The 23179-nt window shown below is 38.0% G+C and overlaps 1 protein-coding gene across 2 annotated transcripts in view; it reads right to left on the bottom strand.

Moving 5' to 3' along the window:
- The window catches only part of FAM13A (family with sequence similarity 13 member A), a 105981-nt gene that overhangs the window by 4776 nt on the left and 78026 nt on the right, over positions 1-23179 (bottom strand). For both annotated transcript variants that reach the window (XM_027853412.1, XM_027853413.1), the window contains exons 7-15: positions 21598-21811; positions 20850-20988; positions 19076-19157; positions 14800-15017; positions 13597-13680; positions 7545-7640; positions 5610-5693; positions 1005-1192; positions 258-359 (exon numbers count right to left, since the gene is read on the bottom strand). In XM_027853412.1, coding sequence (XP_027709213.1) covers positions 258-359; positions 1005-1192; positions 5610-5693; positions 7545-7640; positions 13597-13680; positions 14800-15017; positions 19076-19157; positions 20850-20988; positions 21598-21811 — 1207 coding nt within the window. The remainder of the gene's footprint in view (positions 1-257; positions 360-1004; positions 1193-5609; positions 5694-7544; positions 7641-13596; positions 13681-14799; positions 15018-19075; positions 19158-20849; positions 20989-21597; positions 21812-23179) is intronic.

The raw sequence follows: 23179 nt of genomic DNA, 5'->3' as shown, positions 1-23179 counted from the left end.
CATCTCAGTTTCCTAAAAGTTATTTCAAATCTAGTTACTCTGCTGCCTAAAGAGGAGCGTGTGGTATTTTGCTTCTTTCTTGAACTCTGATTTCTCAGGGGATTATTTAGTGAAATAGCAGAAGTTAGACTCCTGAGAATGGAGGCGGGGCTCGGAAGATAGATTGAAGAAAAGTAACACAGTGAAGCTCCAGGGTGTTTCTCTCCCTATAGACAAGTATAAGATGGATTAGAAAGAAAAGGGGGGAAATGGAGTACCTTGAGTTTTGTCTGAAAAAATTATCCTCAAAATCACGAAGTTTTTTTCGAATTCTTTTCTTCTCTTCTTTCATTTCTTGAAGTTGTTCTAAGAGCTCATGTCTAAGGAGGTTAAAAAATTCAAGAAAATAAAAATTAAACCAAAAAAGCCACAGTAATGCAGTAAAAATGAAAACCAATGGGGACAGTTTTGGAGTAGTTATGAAAATAAAACTTTGGGGTCAGCAGAAGCAGATGTCATGGCAGACTTTTGCTATTTTAAGTGTCCTTAGGGCTTATGAAGTCCCAAGTTGACTTTTGCCATATTTTGCTTTACAAAAACAGAGAGGATTTGTACTTGGGATGTATCAAATTGTGAAGCATAGATTCATGTGAAGCCATTTATAAACACTGTTTGCTTGTTGAAGCAGGAACTAATAAGAGATATCAGTATTAATCAGAATTAAAAAAACCAAACAACTCACTCTTTACTCTGCACCAGTCAGAGGATCTTACATGGAGAGTTGTAAGGCCCCTCAGGTGCCATCTTGTTCAGCACTGTCAATAGGAAACTAAGGCCCACCAAGTCACACATTTAATAATCATCAAAGATGATATTTGAACCCAGGTCTTTGATTGGAGGGCCAGTGTTCCGTGCAGATACTCCCCAAATAAGTCATATCTTTTTGGTCTATAAATTTATCTTAATAAAAAGCTGAAAAAAGTAGAATTTATGAAAGTAAAAAGCTGTAAGAAAGTGTGACGTACATCGATGCAGCATGAAGGTTGGAGAGTCCCATATCCTGACTGCCTTTTGGAGGTAACTTATCATCCAAAGGGGAAAGAAAATGCTCGGCATTATCTTCAAGTTGGTCCAGAAAGCAGAAGTCAGTTTCTACAGGGATTGTGAAGTCTGGCTTTGCGCTGCCGTCATCTTCTGAACCGTCCTCTTCCTCCTAGAGAGACACACATCAGCCCCTTTCTTCATCTGGTTCCTCTCATCGTCACAAACATATTGAGTACCTACTATGCATATCCTACCATGGGAAATTTCAATTATCAAGACATTGTTTAGAAGTGCAATTCTACTCAAGTCAGTCAAAGCAAAGTCAATGACCCTGAACTCGGGAATGGCTAAACAAATTCATAGTGATATTACTGAACTCTACGAAATGCTGAATGTGAAAAACTATAAGAAGCTTGGAAAGACTTTGTGTGCTGACATTGAGTGATATAGAAACAACAATAGAAGAAGCTGAAAGGTGACAACAATGTAAAAGAAAAGAATAAAAAAGAAACTGGTTGCTAATTGACTAGAATGACCAAGCTCAGTTCTGGGGGAAAAACTGAGAAGAAAATAGTCTTTTTGCAGAGGTAGGAGACTATGGGTATCGAATCTTGCATGTACAAGGTTGATATATGAATTGGTTTTGCTGAGCTTTTTATCTCTTCCTTCTAAAAACTTACCTAAAAATTACTTGGGTAATTTTTGGGTAAGGGACATGAGGACAATATATTTAGGAATAAAGGCAGTGGAAAAACAAAAGAAATAAGTAAAAATAAGATAAAAAATGAAAAAAAAAATAAAAGCGGAAAACCAAAATGATTTGCTTTTGTGACAGTGTCATCTCTCAGAAGGTGGAGGAGGCAGATAATGATGATGATGATGATGATGATGATGATGATGATACCTAGTATTTATATAGTACTTTAAAATTTGCAAAAGGCTTGATAAATATCATCTCATTTTGTCCTCGTGAAAACCCTGGGAGTTAGATACTACCATTATCACCATGTCACAGATGAGGAAACTGAGGCAGACAGAAATTAAGTGACTTGTTCAAGGTGATACAACTAATAAGTATCTGAGGTGAGATTTAAACTCAAGTGAGACTGGCTCTAGGTTCAGTGTCTATATACTGAGCCACCTTGCTCTTACTTTGTATTTTATTCTGAAGAGCAAGCAAGAACTGGTTGGCCACGTGGAAGTGCTAGGAATGTTGACAGAGAGTGATGACATTTCGTGAGATTTCATAATAGTCAAGCAGGAGAACACTGAGCATAGTCATACATATATCTTAGAGTTTAAGATAAGCAGATTTTAACTAGTTATAATAAAAATAGATATGATCCCCATGGGCAGAGAAGAAAGATATGATTCGAGAGGTCATACAATTCTGATGATACAATCATTGAGGAAAAAAGAGGAAGGATTTGAAGAAATTAAAAAATGACAGGGGTAAATCTCTGATGAACCCACATTTATAAAAAAAATTTGTAAAAAGAGGGACCTCAGAAGCAAGGTCTTTCACCAAGGATGACAGATATTGAAATTGTGCCAAGAGAGTGAAAATAGCAAACAATTGCTAAAGAAGGAAGACAAAAACGGCCTCTTAAAACTGGAAGAAGAATGACGAGGTGAAAGGGGACAGACCTCTCACCATACGAGGCATATTGTATAATATCAACAGGTAAGAAAGAGAAAGCAGGGCTCATAAAAGCTTCTCTGTCGAGCATTACTGACCCTTTCCAGTCTGAAGAATGTTTTTAAAGGGCAAAGAGAAACTCAAGAAAGAGAAGAAGACATAGTAATACAGTACCACTTAGCCTTGTACAAATGAGATCAAGTCTTCAGATTGGGGCATATTTACTCCCCAAAGTATTAAAAGAACTTGTCATGATGACTAAGCACTGTGATTAACAAACAAACAGAAATCAGCAGAAGACAAGAAGCATCCTAATTTTCCAAAAGGTAGGTACTGGAAACCATAAACAGAATTCAGGAACTGATTGTTAAATGTCTAGGACCATTTTTATCATTCTGTACTCAACAGAGTGGTGCCACTCTGGGCATTTTAACAGCAAGTTATACCAATCGAATTTTACTTGCCTTTTTTTTGATACAATTCATAGACAGACATACCAGGAGAATATGCATTTTATCAAGACATTTGGCAAACCTCCTCGAGATATCCTTGTGAGAGAGTGCTAGTTTCCAAGTCAATAAGACCTGAGTTCTGATAGTAGCTGTGTGATCACAGGCAAATCATTTAACCTCTCTGAACCTCAGTTTACTCATTTATAAAATGGAGATACTATTTAATTGTGTTGTGAGATTCAAATAAGTTAATGATTATAAAGCACTTTGCAAACTTCAAAGTACTACATAAACATCAATTATTTTGATAAGACAGAAAAGTGTGGACTAGATCCACTATGGTGGATTCACAGTTGGCTGTATGACTAACAGAATAATACCACCCCCTACACTAGTATTATATGCCTTTTTCTTGGTAAGTTCTGTCTTATCCAACATTTTTGCCAATAGTTTAGATCAGGGGTGTCAACTGAAACAGGAATAGATCCTTGCTGGCTGCGTATTGACTTAGACAACTACTAATTAACATTATCTATGTTAAATTGTATTTTTGTTTATTTTGTCAAACATTTCCCAATTACATTTTAATCTGGTTCCAGATACACCGGGCCCATAAGTCTGACACTTGATTTAGAAGAAAGCATGCTTCTCAAACCTATGGACCTATGAATCTTGGCTGATAAAACATTTAACGTGATTCAAGGCAATATTAACGTAAATATAATATCCACATCAAGGAAGGCAGCAGACTCACTGTCCTCTGCACTTATCAAAAATGTCATGCTTTAAAACAAATTGCATGTTCAGAGGGCAGCAATTAAGATAACGAAATGGTTTTGAACTGCATCATATAAAGAATGGTTAATGGAATGAGAGTTGTTTGGCCTAGAGAGACTTGGGAGCAAACAAAATAGCTTTTTCCCCATATTCGAAGGCCGTTACGTGGAAGAAAGATTGGACTTTGTAATGCTGTGGAAGGCAAAACTAGGACCAATGGGCAGAAGGTATTGAGAGGCATATATAAGAGAAACATATAAATATAAATATAAATATAAATAGACATGTAAATGCACACACACAATTAGAAATGTCTAGAAATGGAATGAATTCCCTTATATGACACAAACCGGAAGAGGGTAAGAAGATGATTTCAGCTATAGGGTAAGACTTTTTAAAGGGTTCTTTCTAAAGACAAATTGGAAGTACGTCCACAGTTCATGTGGTAGGGCAAGTACTATGAAATTCTGAATGTTACCAACAGCAAGTTTTCTTATGTAGTAACAGCTCTATCTCATGCATATACCAGAATCATGCTCTAATTTTCATACACAAGAGTCCAAATTCATAGGAAAAAAAATGGTATTTGAATTAGCCAACAAACAACTCAATCAGAGTTAAAATACAACTACGTCCCACTTCAGATTATCATTGCAAACGATAAATGAAAATATCTGAGAATCTGAAACCTCACTAGTGTCTTGATCAGTCACATGCCAGTTTTAAGAGTTTCTAGCAAAGATCAAGAGTGATAAATTTGAGTTTCATTTTGGAATGTGATATCAACAAAGTCAAGGTAAATGGAGCTAATCTCTTTGTGGGTCAGTTATAAGTAACCAAAAAAAAACAAAAAACAAAAAAAAAAACTTTGATAAACCTAGACCAGGGGAGAGGAACTTGGCCTTGAGGCCACACGTGGCCTTCTAAGTCCTTAGGTATGGCCTTTTGACTGAATCCAAATTTTACAGAACAACTCCTTTTATTAAGGGGATTTGTTCTGTGAAGTTTGGATTCAGTTAAAGGGCCACATTTGAGGACCTAGAGGGCTACACGTGGCCGAAGGTTCCCCACCCCTGACCTAGACCAAACGCCTGTACGCGGTCTTGCAAATGGATGCAGAGGGGACTGGCCACAGAAAGTAGACAGTTTCTTGTAGCTCTATCACTGCAACTAGATAAAGAACACAAATCACATGTGGTACTGAGGGTAGGTCAGAAGTACCATCTTCATATATGAAAAATATTGCAAATATTTATACTGCAAAAATTTATATTGCAAATATCTATATTGCAAAAATAGTGCTTTTTCTAGAAATCTACTTAGGAAGATATAGAGCAGGAGAAAAATCCCAGCACAGGTAGAAAAGTGTGATTTCAGCTGCTAACTGAATTATCACTATGTAGAAGTTGGAGAGATTTGGAAAGAAGAAAATTCATTCCAGAAGCTTGTTTTTACTATGAAATTAAACACCAAGCTATAACAAAAGCTCTTTCTGGAAAAGTTTTTTTTTTTTTTAATGGAAATGAAGCAAAGGAAATAAGCTAATCTATGATAAAAAGGAAAAAAAATTGTTCAAAGTTGACTATGTTCGTGCAATTAATGATCTTCTGGAGACATTACAAAGAAGTAATACTGGAGATCAAATATCAATATAGTTTTCATTAATGTGAGGGGGAGGGACTTGTCAGGACTAGCTATTAGTAGTCTGATATTTTCACCTTTATATCCTTGAAGAAGGAAGCTGTTTCACCCTCGATAATTGGTTGTAGCAAAGGACTTCTCCTTTTGTTGGAAGGGGAACCCTGTGGCAAACATTAACAAGTATGTTATATCGTGAATCACTTTCTCTTCCTCCTCTCTCCCCCATCCCTCTCCTTTCTTTTATTTCAGCCACTAGTTTATGTATTGGCTTCTCTTCAGAGGAAAATAAGAATCATGGAGTTTAACCCACTTATTTATTTGTTCATTTAATTTAATTTTACAATATCTAGCTAGGAAAGGGTCCTGCTGAAATGTATCTAAGGTGGATGGTTAGATCTGATGCTTCCCCAACTATTCTGTTGTAATGAACAGCTACTCTATTCAAAGAAGTCCCAAGGGAGGAATGTAATCACAAGAATAGCAAAGGAGTTTCAGGGTCAGAAAAAAACAAATTCAACCTAACACTGTATGTGGATTTCAATCACAACATAAAGTGACAGGATGCCTCATTGAGAGATGTTTTCAAGGCCTGTCATGAATGTATTAGTAAACCTAAAGGTGTTTGACAACGATAGCATTGAAACAGGGCTGGCATCAGGAATTCCCTGGCCAACAAGGAAGGAGATATCAGAGATGGTGTATCTGTGTATGTATGTATGTATGTATGTATGTATGTATGTACGTACGTATGCCCTTTTTCTCAAGACCAAGGCACCACTTGTGTGTGCAGAACAAGATACTACCTTCCAAACAAAACTTTACCATCAAAAGGTGGAAACTGGCCAACATATTGAAGCCATTCCCCACCATTGTAGGGGACTCTTTAACATAAAGCAACTGGAATACACAGGTCAAAGGACTGGAGACCATACCAAAAATAGACAAGTGTTGTGGACAATAGGATCATTTCACAGTCCTTCTAAAATTACTGTCTTCCCTTTCCTCTCCACACTCCCTTTCAACCCTCTAAGAATACCACCTCTCTCGCTACAAGTAGGAGTTTGTGTCCCTGAAACCAGAATCCCAAGAAGGACAAATTCTTTTCTTGGGTAAGAGTTTCATAGAGGCTGTGATAGGATTACAAACTCCCTTCATAGGAAAGGGGAGGCCTGGGGTTGCTACTGGCTTAGCTTTGACTTTGCTTATGAGGGAGCATTGAGCGCCACTAATGTTCCTGCACAAGTCTGCATAGATATAAAATTTAGAGTGTGGATTTCAGGGATGTCAATAGAATTACACGTGTGGGCAAAATACATTACCTAAAGGTGCAGGAAAGATCATAATCTGGAAGACAAAACTGAATAACTAAAGGTGACAATTAAAAATTGGATATTTTAAAGGGGGGAATCTGACAAGCTTTACTTGATCAATTTTGCCCATTTATGGCAAATGTAATGTAATGAATGTAATGTAATGTAATGAATTCTTCATTTTTCCAATTAGCTGGCTAGAAATTTCTTAGGCTGACATATGAAGATGCTATTTTCATCCAGAGAAAGAATTGATAAATACAAGTATGTATGGAATAATTTTACATGTGTATAACATACATACACTTATGTGTCTGTGTTAGTATGTATATATGTGTATATATGCATATATATGTGTGTATATATACATACATACATACACACACACATATATATACACCTATTTGTGTCTAGTGGCAGCCATTGTGGGGGGTGGGGAGGGAATAAAAACAGGGAAAAAACAAATTTACATGAGAATTTTTATTATATATTTGGAGGGAATAGCAAGGTGTATATATGGTAGATTTGCAGTTTCATGCACAATCATCTTTTTTAATTGTACTGTGTTATGGAAATGCTTGTTTTATTCCCAGAATTGAAAATAAAAATAAAAAAAAAGAAATTTCTTAGGCTGTTAAAAGATAGTAATGAGGATCTGGAAAGTCACCTGTATACTGAAAGCTAGGAAGGTCTTTTACTTACAATGCTGGGAATGGTGTTGGCCCGTGACAGGATCTGTTTGACCAGCCGATATCTGTCATATAATGGCTTCATAACCTGACGCTCATGCTTTGTTACCTGAAAAATAAGACAATTAGCTCACTTTTCTCCCAGATTTGTGATGCCAACTATCTTAGTAAGCAGAGCTGTAGGGTTAAAGAATCACAGGTAAGAAGGAAAATTATTCAATCCAAGCCATAAATCTTCTTGCTAATAACTATTTATGTAAATAATACCATTTTGTCAATAAGTTTTATCAACAAACATTTAAGATAATATTAGTAAATCATATCAGGCTTTTAATAGCACCATTTTCAAGCTTAGGTAATGAAGCCACATGTGACACTCATGTATAAACTACACGTGACCCTTAATTACTCAACTAACCTTGTAGATCCCAACAGAAAAAACAGACTTAGCATTCCTGGCTGGGTTTGTCTGTACATGTCATTTTTTTATTTTATTCAGCAAGAAGGCTGTGGGAAAGGGTAAAGATTCCTATCTGTAGCAACCTGCCACATGAGACTTTCCAACCTTGAATTTATAGACACGTCTTAAATGTTCCTAAGTAGAATACATTAGACCCTTCACTGCTGACCAGTCCAGTTGGAGGCCATGGAATAATGTAAAAAACTTGAAGGAGACTGTGGCTAAGCAAGGAACTAGTCAATATCAATCAATCCGATAAGCATTTATTGAGCGCCTACTATGTGCCAATCACTAGGGATAAGGTCTAGGGACTGGATCTATAATTTCATTGGTTTAGGGAACTCCCAGGTGAGGGAACTCTCTTCAACCAATGCAGATCAGCATGTATATAAGTATAGTTTGTGCCAGAGGTGGGGCTTGACCCCAGGTCTTCCTGACTCTGAGACCATCCCTCTATTTATTACTCTATGCTGCCTCTCTGGGCACAAAGCAAAAACAAAACAGTCTCTGACTTCAAGAGGTTTACATTCTATTGAGAAAGACACTTAAGGTCTAGTTCCTATTCCTAGTTTCCTTAATAAAAGATATTTCAGGTAGCAGGAGAATCCAGGAAATGGCATTGGGTTGAACTTTGGAGGAAGCTAGGGATTTTATGAGGTAAAAGTGAAGAGGGAGAGGATGATATGTATGGGGGACAGGCAGCCTGTTGGAAGGCATGGAGAGAAAACACCGTGTGTAAGCAACAGACCGAAAAATGCATCCAGGGGATTGAAGTGGAAAGGAATTAGAATGTGTCCCAGTTTTTAAGTAAGTATGAGAGATTGCATCACAGACTGAATGTATTTCTCAGAGTACAATTCAAAGACACATTTATGGCTTTAAAATTTCTGCCATTTTCTATTATTCATGTCTCCTCTTCCATTATAATGGACGACTGTAATTGCTTGGTTCTCTTGTGCCAAAATGTTCTTTCCTAATTAGCATGTGTAGGTCGATCACCAATACGTCCAAATCACAATGAGATGTGCCATTGAGATACTTATTTGGGCTTGGGAGTAGTTGTGGTGGATGAGTTTTGGTTTCCGCCCCCAGATTAACCTCAGGGTTATTTCCCTAGTAATGATCTGACTTCAAAGTTCGCATCTAACTGAACTGTGGAGAAGTTTGATGATCCTGAAAGTTACTAGCTTAAAATAGCAATTCAGATGTTTGACTTTAGTCTTAAAAGCCCTTCACAATCTGGATCCAGCTGATTCTTCCACTTGCTCTTATCTTACTCCTCCTCCCATACTGGTTCTTCCGGTCACTGTGACCTCCTCGATCCTCCCCTCACATTCCACTCCAGCTGCTGCCTTTGGGTCACCTCTATTCCTCCAGACCCTCTCCTCACATTCATTTCTGGGAACCCACAGCTCTGTTCAAAGATCAGCTCAAACACCCCCATGGACACAAGGTTCTCATCTGTATTTAATGCTCTCTCTCCTCAAAATGACTCTACATACCAAATGAGTATACACTGCTTATTTCAGTAGTAGTACGTAAGCTCCTTGGCTGTCTCTTAATGCATAGTGCCTGGCATATAGTAAAGTTACAGATGGGGACCAGACCTGTGATTTCATTAGTATTGGGAAATCCTAGGTGAAGAAACTTTCTCTAACACTGGAGGCTGGCACCTTCTCACCAATTTACAGTCTGAGAGAGTTGCCGAACACGTGGAGAGGTTAAGTTGACTTGCTCAAAGTCACACTGCCAATATGTTTTGGAGATGGGACTTGGACCCAGGTTTTGCTGGCTCTGAAGTCAGTCCTCTAGCCATTCAATGTTTGTGGAGTTGAAGCACTGGTACTGCTTGATTTTTCAGGCTAGGAAGCAAGTTAGAACACACTTTTGCTTCAGAATCAATGAAATACAGAAATGAAAACTTGGCATTGCCATTCTACCAGCCTAAATCTTTTGTTGGTTTTCTATTCCTACCTTATTTTCCTTCAGTTTCCCCATTAGATAAACATTACAAAGTTTGGAAAGGACATCCTAATCAATTACCCACTATTTATTAACAGAAGAAACATCACAAAGGCTGGATTTGAAAGCTGTTTATCTTTTGTGATTGATTTATCTTTACCAAAAGTACTACATTCTCCCTAAACCCTGAAACAATACTTATTCTCTAAAGGATTTTGTTGTTTTTGTTCAGTCCTGTCTGACTCTGTGACCCCATTGAGGGTTTTCTTGGCAAAGATACTGGAGTGGTTTGCCATTTTCTTCTCCAGCTCATTTTTTATAGATGAGGAAATTGAGGCAAACAGGGTTAAGTGACTTGCCCAGGGTCACACAATAAATGTCTGAGGCCACATTTAAACTCAGGAACATGAGTCTTCCTGACTCCAGGCCTGGCACTCTATCCACTACACCACCTAGCTGCCTGATCCTTAAGGAATTAATTTAAAATTTATGTTTATAAAGGAAATAAAGTACTGATTTTTTTTTTGCTTATAAGAAGACAAATCTTCCATACTATGAAATTGATGAGTACCCCATAATGGTACTTAACGATGGTACATAACAAACCTTACTTGTTACATGGACTTGCTAAACATTTACACTTGTGCTGGTTGCCTTTTTGTTTTAAATAATAAAAACCCTCAATTAGTCTTAGAACTGGAAATGAAAGTTACCTATTTATTAATCTGCGTCTGCCTTTTGCCATAACACTGACGAGATAGCCCATATCATCAAGTGTGGATTAGAAAGTGAAATGGAAATCAGTATTTCCAATGCTAGGGATTTTCTGAAGCAAAGTAGAAATGATCCACTAGTGTTGTCCTACAATGAATCATCATGGCATAGAAGTGACTTTGGGCAATCTAACTTATGTGATGAAAAGTATATAATAAAGGTTCCTGGTGGCCAAGAGGGATGAGTAGGGTAGATGACTAGGCTCCATCTCAATCTGGGCATATATGTGAATAGTAGATTTAACACTAGTACTGAACTTTTTATAAGCAAGGCTGATGTAATAATAATAATAATAGCTTTTATGTCATGCTTTAAGGTTTGCAAAGTGATTTCTATATTATCTCATTTAATCCTCAAGAAAACCTTGTGAGTTAAGTGGTTATTATCCCCATTTCACACACGTAGGCAGGAGTGGAGTTGAGTCTGTCACTTGCGTGATCACTGGTTCTGACTGGTGAGCTTTTACCTTCTTTGAGTGGCCTCAGGCCCACCATGCTAATAGCAGCCAATCTCTTCCAACTCTATTCCTGAGAACAGTAATCAAACCAACATTTCTATTGCCCTCTCTCTTGGACTCTAGTCACCATTCTCTTTGTCTTCTCCTTTCTTGCCACCATTCTTCCGTATGTTTGGTCTTTCTCAAGTAGAATAAAATCTCCTTAAGGGCTGGGACTGTCTTGCTTGTGGTATTTGTACCCCCATCACTTAGCATAGTGCCTAGAATACAGTAAGCACTTAATAAATGCTTGTTTATTCATTTGGAGATATTTATTAAATATGAATTAAGCATACTGATAAGCAAACAACAAGAAAACCGAGCAAGGAGTTGGGTGGAAGGGCTAAAAAGACTAAGAGCAGAGTCTAGAGGAAAAATAAACATATCAATATGAAGCAATTTCATTTGCCACTCTAGAGTTCTGAATTCTGAAGTCCCTCAGAAGGCAGAGTTCACCCTAAAAATGTCATTACCTGTTAAAACATTTTAATTTTTTTCTGGTTCAAATATTTAATTTAATTCCCTTAGAAGAAACTCCTTCCTGCCAATGAAGACCTGTGAATGTTCTATAGCTTACAGTCTTCTTTTTAAGAGCAGTTTAGCCTTTATTTTCAAAAATTTATTTTATTCTGAACTTAAGAAATAAAACAAGCATTTCCATAAATATAGTAGGATAGGAATAAAAGATGATTGTACATGAAACTGCAAATCTATTATGTACAGTCTGATATTCCTTTTAAATATGTAACTTACAGTCTTAAAGAGTCACCTGGGGTATCGAGGAGGTTAAGTGACTTCTCTAAGGTCAAAGAATCAGTATGTACCAGAGGCAGGGCTAGAACTCAGGTCTTCCTGACTCTGAAGGCCAACTTCCTATTCATTCCACCATGCTGTCTTTCAATAAAATTAATTCCAGAGGAAAAGATGAACTATTATTTAAATGCAGGACTATCTACCGTCAAAGAGTTGAAACCAGAAGTTTCTTTCTCTTAAAACCATTTAATATTCTCAAACCCTGATTCATATTCTGCCCTTTATCCATTCCCTACCCAAGTTATCTCAATTGAACTCATATTTTAAAAAGAATATTTATAATAAATTCTATGTTTGAAACAAGACCTGGAAAAAAAGATCTCCTTCTGGTTACATGACAACTCCATTATACAACTCATCGTCCTATGATAAAGTTAGCCTTAGGGATTCTAGATTGTTCACTTGACCGCACTATGGATTATAGGAGCCTGAGATTGGGAAGAGAGAAACTATGATTACATAGATAGATTACAAAGAAGGAAAAGCATTTTTCTGTATGCCTCAGAGTATCCAGGGAAGCGCTGGGCACAAAGCTGACAATTAATGAAACAAGTCAAACTTGTTGCCTTGGTGAAAAAAAAAAGGGTTTCCTATTATAAAAAAGAAAAAATGAAATCCCTGCTTACGTTTTCATGAATTGAACTTCAGTTAAGCATTTTTAAGTTCACACTATAGACAGGACAATATGTTTGGCAATGGGGAAGAGAGCATGTTGATAAGGCCTGGCTCTTGCCCTGACACACCTGATAATAACCTAGTAGGAGAATATGATTCATACAGAGTAACTGTAATAAAAAATAATGATGTCTCAGTGCTTCCAAGAATAAAAGGCTCAAGTTGGGGAAAGGCCATTACCACCTAGAAGGATCAGGGAAGTCTTTGTGGAGGATACAGCACTTGAGCTGGGATTTAAAGGACAGGTAGGATTTCAACAGGTAGTAGGATGGACAGGGCATCTAGGCCTATGGAACAATCTGGGCAAAGGCCCGGAAGAAAGAAAGTAAGAGATGTATATAGGCCATTTGAGTTCTCCAAATTCAGCCTAAGGTAGCTTCAGGAAGCACATGGGGATGGGATAGAGGAGGTGGTGGTAGTAGGAGACAGGAAAGGTAGAAAGAATAATGTCACATTACAGAAAATCTCGAATGCCAACAATCTGTATTTTATTCAGCAGGCAAGAGGGAATCAGGAAGGGTTCTGAGTAGAGAACAACATGATCACACATAAGAAAGCTCAATCCAATAGTGGTGTGAAGAATGGATCATTATCTCAAAAAGGCAATTACAGCTGCCGTACCACCTTGAAGCTTCATTACCTCGATCTTCTCATTAGAAGGGACCACAGAAATCATCTAGCCTAATCCCTTTATTTTACAAACGATAATAAAGAAGATGAGAGAGTTGAGTTGACCAAGCCAGACACAGACTGCCGGTCCAGAGCTCCCCAGTCAACCTCACTGCTATCTGATTTTCATTAAGGCAGAGAGAATCTTCATATTACTAAATTTTCCTTGAAAACTGATTTTTCTCCCAAGCTGAAAAGACAGAGCAGCTTACATACCGGTCTTCCATGGATACTCTCATAATACAGCAAAGATTTCTGCAGAGCCACTTTTTCAATAGCAATTTGGTCTCTAGTCATGTCCTATATGGTGGAGAAGGGAAAGAAAAAATAATTAATATTTATTAATATTTCAGAGTCTCTATGTAAATGATTTCTCCAAATAAAAACCTAAATACTTAGTATTCCATCGGTTCCCTTATCTCACAGCTTATTCTGAAATTGGTTACTAGTGGCCTCGTGAACAAGATACTGTCAGGATATGATAACATTACAGTATCACCATCAATAATGAACAGCTATCGAGCTCTGAGGACAGTTTGGTGGTGCAGTGGATAGAGCACTGGGCTTGGAAGCCAGAAGAATGGGGCCACGAAGAGAAGTACATGACTGAAATGACCCAACAGCAAACTGACCACTGAAAGTATCTCCACATTGCAGTGAAGAGTCAGGTACCTGTAACAGCCAAGATGTCTTAGGGTGATGTTCCATTTCTAATAGGAATGATTCTGCTTAGGTTTAAGAGTTTTGATTGAGCTTATTTCATCACAGGGAATCACCAGTTAAGTTGTAACACAAATAGAAACATAGGATGATTGATCTAGACTTGAAGGGGACGATCCAGTCCAGCCTTCTCATTTTACACATGAGGAGTATGAGGTTCAGGGAAGTTAAGTGACTTGCCCAAATTCAGCCAGGTAGTATCAGAGGTAGGATTCAAACCCAAGCCCTCGACTTCAGAACCAGAGGTCTTTCCATCATATCATGCTGCTTAACTTAACCCAATGAACTTCTCTGCACAAAATCTAGAACACAAGTTGTTGATTTTGCTTTTTCTATAACAATCATTAAAATCAGCTAAAGTGATGATATTAGTCAAGTTAAGAAGCATTTATTAAAGTGTCAGGTCTGCGTTAAGTGCTAGAGATACAAAGAAAGACAAAAGAAAGTCATGCTCTCAAGGGACCCACAGTCTCACAGGGGATGATTAGGTTACATAATAGCTTGTATAGAAGATGAATATATGAATCATCATTCTCTACTGACCACCATTTCTATTATATCTACTATATTTTTAAGGTCCCAGTATTTAAGGCTCTGCTTCATGGGGCACTATATAGCACTGGTAAGGCTACATAGTAGGGACTCAATGCACATTTTTTGAATAAAATAAAATAAAAATTTTCCCCCTCGCTGCCATACCTTGATGTCCTCAGGATGGTTGGTCTCTGCCCGCTTCTCTTGTAGCTTCTTCTGAATAGATTCCAGGGTAGCTTCTATAGTAGGCTTTATTGCTTTATCCGCCATCTCTCGCTTCTTATCATCCTTTTCCAACTGAGAGCCAAAACTCTTGGGGAGCGTGTTGCTTCGTTGACGCATCTGGGGAACTAGTTCTTCTTCAGATATCTTTAGCTTTGACTCTAGTGACCACAAACAATGAGAGGCAGGGTCAAGATGGCGAAGTAACAGAAAGAAGTACAGCCCAGCTCCCCACCATACCTTTTCCCTAGACCTCTAGAAAAATCATGACATACGTCATCTATAAACCGGAAATAATCCTGATTGGGAAATCCAAGAAAAATATCACAGCAAGTCATTTTTTTCCAACGCAGGTCAGCACAAGGAGAAAGAGAGGTTTGCAGACACTGGAGATGGCATCAGGCCAGGAATGCACAGCATCCTAGCACCCAGGGATCGAAGGTGGCCCAAGCTGTAGAAGAGGTTACAGAGGTCCTTGAACTAATGCAAATTGTAAGAATGGGTGCCATCTTGCAGTTCTGCAACTTACTACCCATTTCTGGGAAGCAGACCCATGGTAGACTGAGGAGGGAACAGTACCTAGGGGTGGCAGAATGGTCACGGGCCCTAGCTATGTACTGAACAAGGAAGAAGTTAAGCAAACAGTAGCTTTGTGATTCTGACCCCAGGAGCAAAGCAAAGACTGAGTTCCAACGTCCAGCCTTGTCTGATTTCTCCAGTGAAATATCCAAGGCAGTAACACCAGGCCAAAGGGGAATCTGCAGTTCTAGTGCTTTGAACCTGTAGGGCTTCAGAGAAGGCTGACAAAGCCGAATCCAGCAGCGACCTATCAGAACCTCCAACTAGGGGACAAACCGATAGTTGTCTTGCTGAGACCCAAAGCTGGGTTAAGAACTTGCAAAGCTTTGACCAGGAGGCTCGTGAGAAGACTTTGCCCTAGGCCACATCACTTTGGAAGCGCTAAAACTTTTCAAATCCCCAGTTTGAACTGTCCCCGAGATCTTGGAATAATGCAATTCTCAATATCCCAAGAAAGCAGCAGAAGGACTGAAGAGGGCAAAAGTTCAGCCCAGACATTCCTCTCAGCAATTTGCAGAGCCCTGCCCTAAGAAAAGAGTCCAAAGCAAAAAATTAGGCTATAAGAATGAGCAAAAAAACAAAAAAAAATTCCATCATAAAGAGCTGTTATGGTGACAGGGAAACTTGACAAATTCAGAAGAGAACAATTCCAAAATATTTCCAAGCAAAGTCTCAAAAACATAGTTTGGGCACAAGTTCAATGGGGATTTCTGAAGAGATAAAGCAAGATTTTTTCAAAAAGCTAAAAATTAATTTAAAACTAAATGAGAGTGGTAGAAGAAAAAAATGGGAAAAAATAAAAGCTATAGAAAAAAATAAAGAGAATTTGTTTGCACATTGTCTCTCCCGTTAGATTGTAAGCTCCTCGAGGGCAAGGACTGTCATTTGCCTCTTTTTGCATCCTGAGGGCTTAGTATAAAGCTTGGTACACAGTAGGCAATTTATAAGTGTTTATTTCAAAAAATAGCTTGGAACAAAAGGGACAAAATCCTACCCAAGAAAATAACTCTGTGAAAATTAGAATGGACCAAATAGAAACTCCATGAGACATCAAGAAATATCAAAAGAAAATCAAAAGACTAGAAAAATAGAAGAAAATGTATTGTATCTCATCACAGAAATAACTGTTCTGGAAAACAAATTGAAGGCAGATAATTAAGAATCATCAGACTACCTGAAAGCCATGATCAAAAAAGACAGACCAGAAATCATATTTCAAGAAACCATAAAAGAAAACTCCACACATCTCTTAGAACCAGAGGACAAATAGAAAGAATCCAATGGTGATCCCATAAAGGAACTTCCAAAATGAAAACTCTCGGGAACATCATATCCGAAATCCAGAACTCCCAAGCGAAAGAAAAAATTCTGCCAGCTGCCAGGTAAAAAGAATTCAAATACCCAAGAAGTCACCATCATGACCACACATGATTTAGCTGCCACCACCAATAAAGCAGCAAAGAGCTTAGAATGTGATACTCCAGAAGGCAAAAGATCTAGGCTTGCAGGCAAGAATAATTTACCCAGAAAAAAACTGAATACAATCCTAGAGGTGAAAAAAAATGGATCTTTAATAAAAAGACTTCTAAGCTTCCTCGATGAAAAGAACAGAACTGCATAAAAAATCTGAAGTGCAAACCCAGGGGTCAAGAAAAGAATAAAAAGCTAAACATGACTGAGCAATCATAAAGGATTAAACAAAGACAAGTTGTTTAAAATTTTACATGGGGAGATAACACATGTATCCTTTCAGAACTCTGCCATCATCAGTGATCACAGATGCAGTCTAACTAGACGGAAGGCCTGGGAGTGGTTGTGTCATGTTTTGATGATCTGAAAAGAAGAATGGAAAAGAGGAATGCACTGAGAGGGGGGAAGTGAGACAAAGAATGGGGGGAAATTATCTCACATAATTTCGGCACGGAAGTAGAGACTGCACAGCAAAGGGCAGGGAGTGTGTGTGTGAGGAGCAGGAGATACGTGAACTTCACTGGTCCGAACTCGCTAAAGGAGGGAAGAGTACACAAACACACCCACGTACACATACACACACAGAGCCGAGTACAGAAATATATTTCACCAAACAGAAAAACAATAAGGAAAGGGGTTAAGGGAAAGGGGAACATAAGAACAAGGGTAGATTAAAGGAGGGAGTAGTCAGAAGCAAAATAAACTTTTAAAGGGGGCAGGAAACAGAAAGAAGGAAAAATATAAGAGAGTAAGACAGAGGAAAATATACAATTAACAATCATAACTGTGAATGTGAACGGGATGAAACAGAAGAGAATAGCAGAATGAATTATGAACCAGAATTGAATAATATTTATTTATAAGAAACACACTTGAAACAGAAAGATGGATGCAGAATTTTAATGAAGGGCAGGAGCAGAATCTATTATATGTCAAATGAAGGGTATTAGTTATGATTCTCAGAACAAAAGAACAAAAAAGAGACCAAATTAAAAGAGATAAATAAGGAATTTACATTTTATTGAAAGGTATTATAGTCAATGAATTAGTATCGACACTAAACATATATGTATTAAATGGCAGAGCACCTAAATTCTTAAAGGAAAATTTAAATGGGTTACCTACAACTGAGAACTAGACAGTAAAACCTTAATAGTGGGGGACCTCAATTTACTTCATTCAGATAAATCTAATCAGAAATAAATTAAAAATAAAGGGAGGACCTCATAGAATTTTAGAAAAATTAGATAGAGTAGACCTCTGGAGAATACTGAATGGGAATAGAATGAAGTATGCCTAATGTCAGCTGTGCTCAGTACCTTCACAAAAATAGACCATGTATTAGGACATAAAAATGTCACAAGTGCAGAAAAAGAGAAAGAAGGACAAGAATTAAAAAGAACTAATTTCTACAGACATAAATTACTATTTCTCTCACGTTAGCAGTTGTCCTGGCTCCATTTCTCTTTCTCAGGCAATATTTAATTGTAAGATTAGGTTGAAAAGCTTAGATTGAATAACCCAGATAAGTAAACCCTTGATAATGATAAAATCTCTTGGATTATTTGGAGATCTGCAGTGACATGAACCTCTGATGTAGCTTTAATTAGCTCAACCACTCTATTTAAGTTAAATATCCTAATATTACTTTAACATTTTGTTGATGCACTCCCTCTATTGACATAAAACGTAGTCATCTATGATTTTGTAGAGTGTCTTTGAGTGTAACTGTAGCTAAAAAAAAATTCCCCTGTGGCCAACCCAGGAATGAGTGCTTTCAAACCAAACTATGCTTATCCTTAGACATCAAATGGTTAATACCTAACTGAGACATCACTTAAAGTTTTTCTAATTTGACAGGACCTTCTAGAGCTTTAATTCCACTGGCACAATCTTTGAGAACCCAGGGTAACCACGACAAGACATAGAAGTAAGGTCCTAACAAGGACTTGAGTAAATGATATGCCTTCTTTGGAATTTACCATGTTGGCAGACCACGTTTTCCTGTTATTGGGATTGCTTAGGGAAATGGTGGGAGAAGAATGCGTGATAGAAATGTCAGTAATATGTCTCAGGAATCCTAACTCTCTGGTATATCTTTGGGTCCCCCCCAAGATTGAGTGAACAACACGATTTCATACTAGGCTATCTACATGGTTTGAACTTTTACCTTTCAGTTGCTTCCTGAATTTTGCAAGGTCATTTGTCCATTTCAAAACCTCTGGATTGGCTGCTTTGTCACTATGGGAAGGCTAAAAAAAGAAAGTCTAGATTAAATACTTTTTAGGAAAACGAAATTGTTTGCTCCATCCATTGCATTTTAAAAAGGAAAAGGAAGCTAAAGTACATTCACGGTGTAGGAAATTATTACGTGACCAAATCTAAGGTAACAAGAGACTCTTCTAGCATCTTAATGAGCTATGATTCACCTGGTTGCCCTTTAACATAACTATTTTATGATCCTTTTTATCTACTTCTCTAGAGCTATGCTTCTCATTCTGTATGACTGTGTTCCCTCTGTAAGTAATTTTCAGCCTTAATATGTTTCTAAGTGTTTTGGTCTATTTAAGGGACTGGCAAAATACCGATCCAAGTCACAACAGCTGCTTCCCTATATCTATCCTGGTGATTGCTAAAAAAGCTAGAGTTCATAGTATTTTTTTTGAGAATATACTCCATAAATCTCAAAAGAAGACAATATTGAATTGTTTTAACCAAATCAGATTTTACTGTTATATTTTCACCACTTTTGTCCCTTTTTGGCTTCTCACTAACAAGGTTTTAATAAAGCTAGTTCACTATACCATTTGTGATGCTCTTGAGAAAATTTCCTAGGAAATGCTGATGCATTATACAATGGTTACTAGTAGAATAAGGATGAGAGTTGATTAAATCAATCAAGAAGTTCACCCTACTCCACTTAAAGTAACTTATAAGACAGAACACCTTGATACCTTTGGCAAGTGACAGCACACATCAAATGAATCAATCAGAAGTTTGAACTAAGTTTAATTAAGGCATTTCAAATGGGTACGACAGGAAGACTATTAGGATTTGTTTAGGATAGGAGGGACAGGGTTATACCCTGTGGGGCTTATATAAAACCAAGAAACTATTTTGGATTCAGCGATTTGAGTGTGTAGCAGCTTAGCGGTGGAAATCTCTAGCAAAACTTGTGAGAAGGAATTTCTTAGTGGCAAGGAGCACCTTGGCCTCCATATCACCTTGGCTGGAAGAAGACTGCAAACTTTGGAGGACCAGAGGATTTGGATTTTTTATTGTTGTACTAGAAATAACGTGGGACAGAAAATAACTAGTGGCAGTGTTCTCAGGAGCTCAGCACAGACTGGATTTGATCAGGAAAGGCAGATTCAGGGCTATACTTTCTGTAAAGCAGAAAATTTACATCATTTCCAAGGGGAACACATTGAGGTCTTAAGCAGAAGGACTTCCAGGAGCTGTGTCTAATTTCCCTTGTTTCTGTATTTATTGGTGGACGAATGCGTCACAGACTTTTGGGTCACATACATTGACCCAAAGTATATGAACTGTTCTTACGATACCACCTTAGTAGATACTGCTTTCTAAAAACTAATTAGTCTAATGGTCAACTGATAATTATGGAAGGGAAGTATGTCAGGGAGGACTCATTAGCTATGACTGATGAAAACTGATCCTCAATCCTTCAGGCCTACCTCTAGAACTCTGAAAAGAGAAGTAGCGACCACCCTTTGGGGACTGGTCTAAGTGGCCGTTGAAAGAGTTGCTCCAGACCATATGCTACACTGTGCGCTCCATTTTGATTTTCTATTAAGGATTCCACTAAAATCTCCATTAATTTGAGGATGTTCTATCTTATTGTTTTGGTTGTTGCTATGTCTTACTACTGTCAACAATGAGTTGGAGAGGTAGAGAGAAGGGAGAGGTTATGTGCAGACTCTTACTCTATATTTCCTTTCTTCTTCAAACCTGTCTTCAAACCTTCTGATCTTTTTCTTCAGACTTTGAATCCTCCGAGTTAACTGTGCAGGTGTCAGGTCTTCCTGGTCCTCATCATAAGACCCCAAAGAAGAGCTCCTTCTCCTATTAGGAACATTAAAAAGGGTTACATTTGAGGGTACTGAAATGGAGGGATAGGGCATACCATGTGGCATACATTCAGAGTTCTACTTTTCTCTGTTCCCTTGAAAGAAATGAAATTAATTATTAACTGTGCGGCCTTAGGGATCACATTTCCTAATATTAAATGGAGATGATTGTCGTTTTCATGCCTTCTTACCCTGTCTCACAGACGACATGGTGGTATTTTCTCATTTTTGCTTGGGTGCCTTCTTAGGAAAAAGAGGTATTTAAATCAAACTATGATGATTACTATTGGCCACATTCCAACCTGGTTCTAAAGGGTTATGACTCTAATAAAACCTATGTTCTCATGGGGGAAGGGAGGTCAGTCTCACGGTGTGAGACAGAGACCTTGTAACAGACTTCATTTAGAGAGAAGGAAAACAAAAGGAGATCATTTTTTCTAAACAAGGAAATGAAGAATTCCACATTTGTTCTTCATGTCAGCAAACAGCTTCCATTTTTTCTATTTTTATTAATATTTACTAGTCACATTTGAAAAACCTGCACTCCCACCCCTTCTATTGTTGTGGAGATGATACATAGGATCATCAGCAAACCAAAGTATACCTCATGAAAGAATGTGAATTGGGGGGGGAAGGAGGCACCTCCGTGTCATCCAGGTACTGCTGGCTCTGCCCATAAGCATAGAATCGAGGGGACAGCATGGGATCACTGTCTTCATCTAGAAGCTGGCGAATCAGGCGCCCTGCCTGTGGGGAAAGGCGGGCTTCATCTGAAGCAATGCTGTCACACTGCCATGAGGAGAGAGTAGGAATGGGCTCTGAAAATGAACAGGGGTACTGGGTTACATTTTATTTTAAGAGTATTTTTTTCCCAAGTTACGTCCACCTTGTCTGCCTAAAACAACTGCCTATTCAAACAACTTATTCAATTTTGGAGATGGTATTCAGTAAATACTAACCCAATTTACTGTTAAGCTTAAGAGCTTTCACTCACCTTCCCTTGTTTTCAGAAAAGAATTTGAAAAATCAATTTTGTAAACCAGACTACTTCATCAATCCCACATTATCTTAAGGAGTCCAAAATTCTCACAGCAGCATTTTTTGTTGTAGCAAAGAAACAAAGTGGATTTTCACTGATTAGGGAATGATTAAACAAATTGTGTTACACGAATGTAATGGAACAGTACTATACTATGATAAGTAACTAACACGAAGAATTAAAAGAAGTAAGGGTTGACATATGAACTGATTCAGAGTGAAGTAAGCAAAATCAAAGAAATGATATACCCAATGACTACAACAGTGTACATGTAAAGAATGAAAAACCCAACCAAAGTAAATTTATGCATTAGAGCCTGGATTTGTAGTGATTTTGCTCCTGTGAATTAATTCATGCTATGACCCCATTTCGAGAGCAGAACTCTCTAACCATGAGTTTTAGCTTCCAGACCTTCCACTAAGAAAGACCCCTCTCTCCTGAGCTATTCTAATTGCTCTCCCTACACTCTCAAGTCACAAACAAAGGACACCAGACAACTTAAACACAAAATCAATCACAGATGTTTATAAAAGTAGTATCAGAAATCTGGCAAATACAGTCTTCCAACAATATTTTTTAAAAAACATGACAAAGTAGAAATAAGGCAGGGGCAGGATAGAGACCACTCTTTCCTCCTGTCTTGTTTTCCTTTAATACGTCCACACAGTCAGGCTCCTGTTTGCTTGTTCATGCAGAGATTAACTGTCAGGATCTTAAAAAAAAAAAAAAAAAAGGGAAATGCAGATATCATGGCCACCGGCTTCCACATTGATTGCTACTCATTCCTGTGCTCATTCAGACATTCTTCTCGTGTCTTTCCTCAGCTACAGTTGTTCTCTATCAAGACTTTGCCTCCTCCCCTATTCGGGGGCTGGTTTCCCATTAGTTTCTTTTCTTCCCAAACTGGGAAGAACTACAATTCCCAGAGGGTTTAGTGGTCATCCTTCCCTTTGCCCTGAATGATCACTTATGTAATTATAATGGGGGAAGAGTTGAGAAAATGCATCTCCATTTCTTTGCAGAAGTTGGGGGGGGATGTGGGTAGGGAATAATGATGTTAAAAAATGTCAGATATATTGGGTTGGTTTTTCTGAGCTTCTCTCTCTCTCTCTCTCTCTCTCTCTCTCTCTCTCTCTCTCTCTCTCTC

The sequence above is a fragment of the Vombatus ursinus genome, unplaced genomic scaffold, assembly GCF_900497805.2.
Source record: "Vombatus ursinus unplaced genomic scaffold, bare-nosed wombat genome assembly UNPS02009975.1, whole genome shotgun sequence".
In the NCBI taxonomy this organism is placed as follows: domain Eukaryota; kingdom Metazoa; phylum Chordata; class Mammalia; order Diprotodontia; family Vombatidae; genus Vombatus; species Vombatus ursinus.
This window is presented reverse-complemented; position numbering and strand designations above follow the sequence as displayed.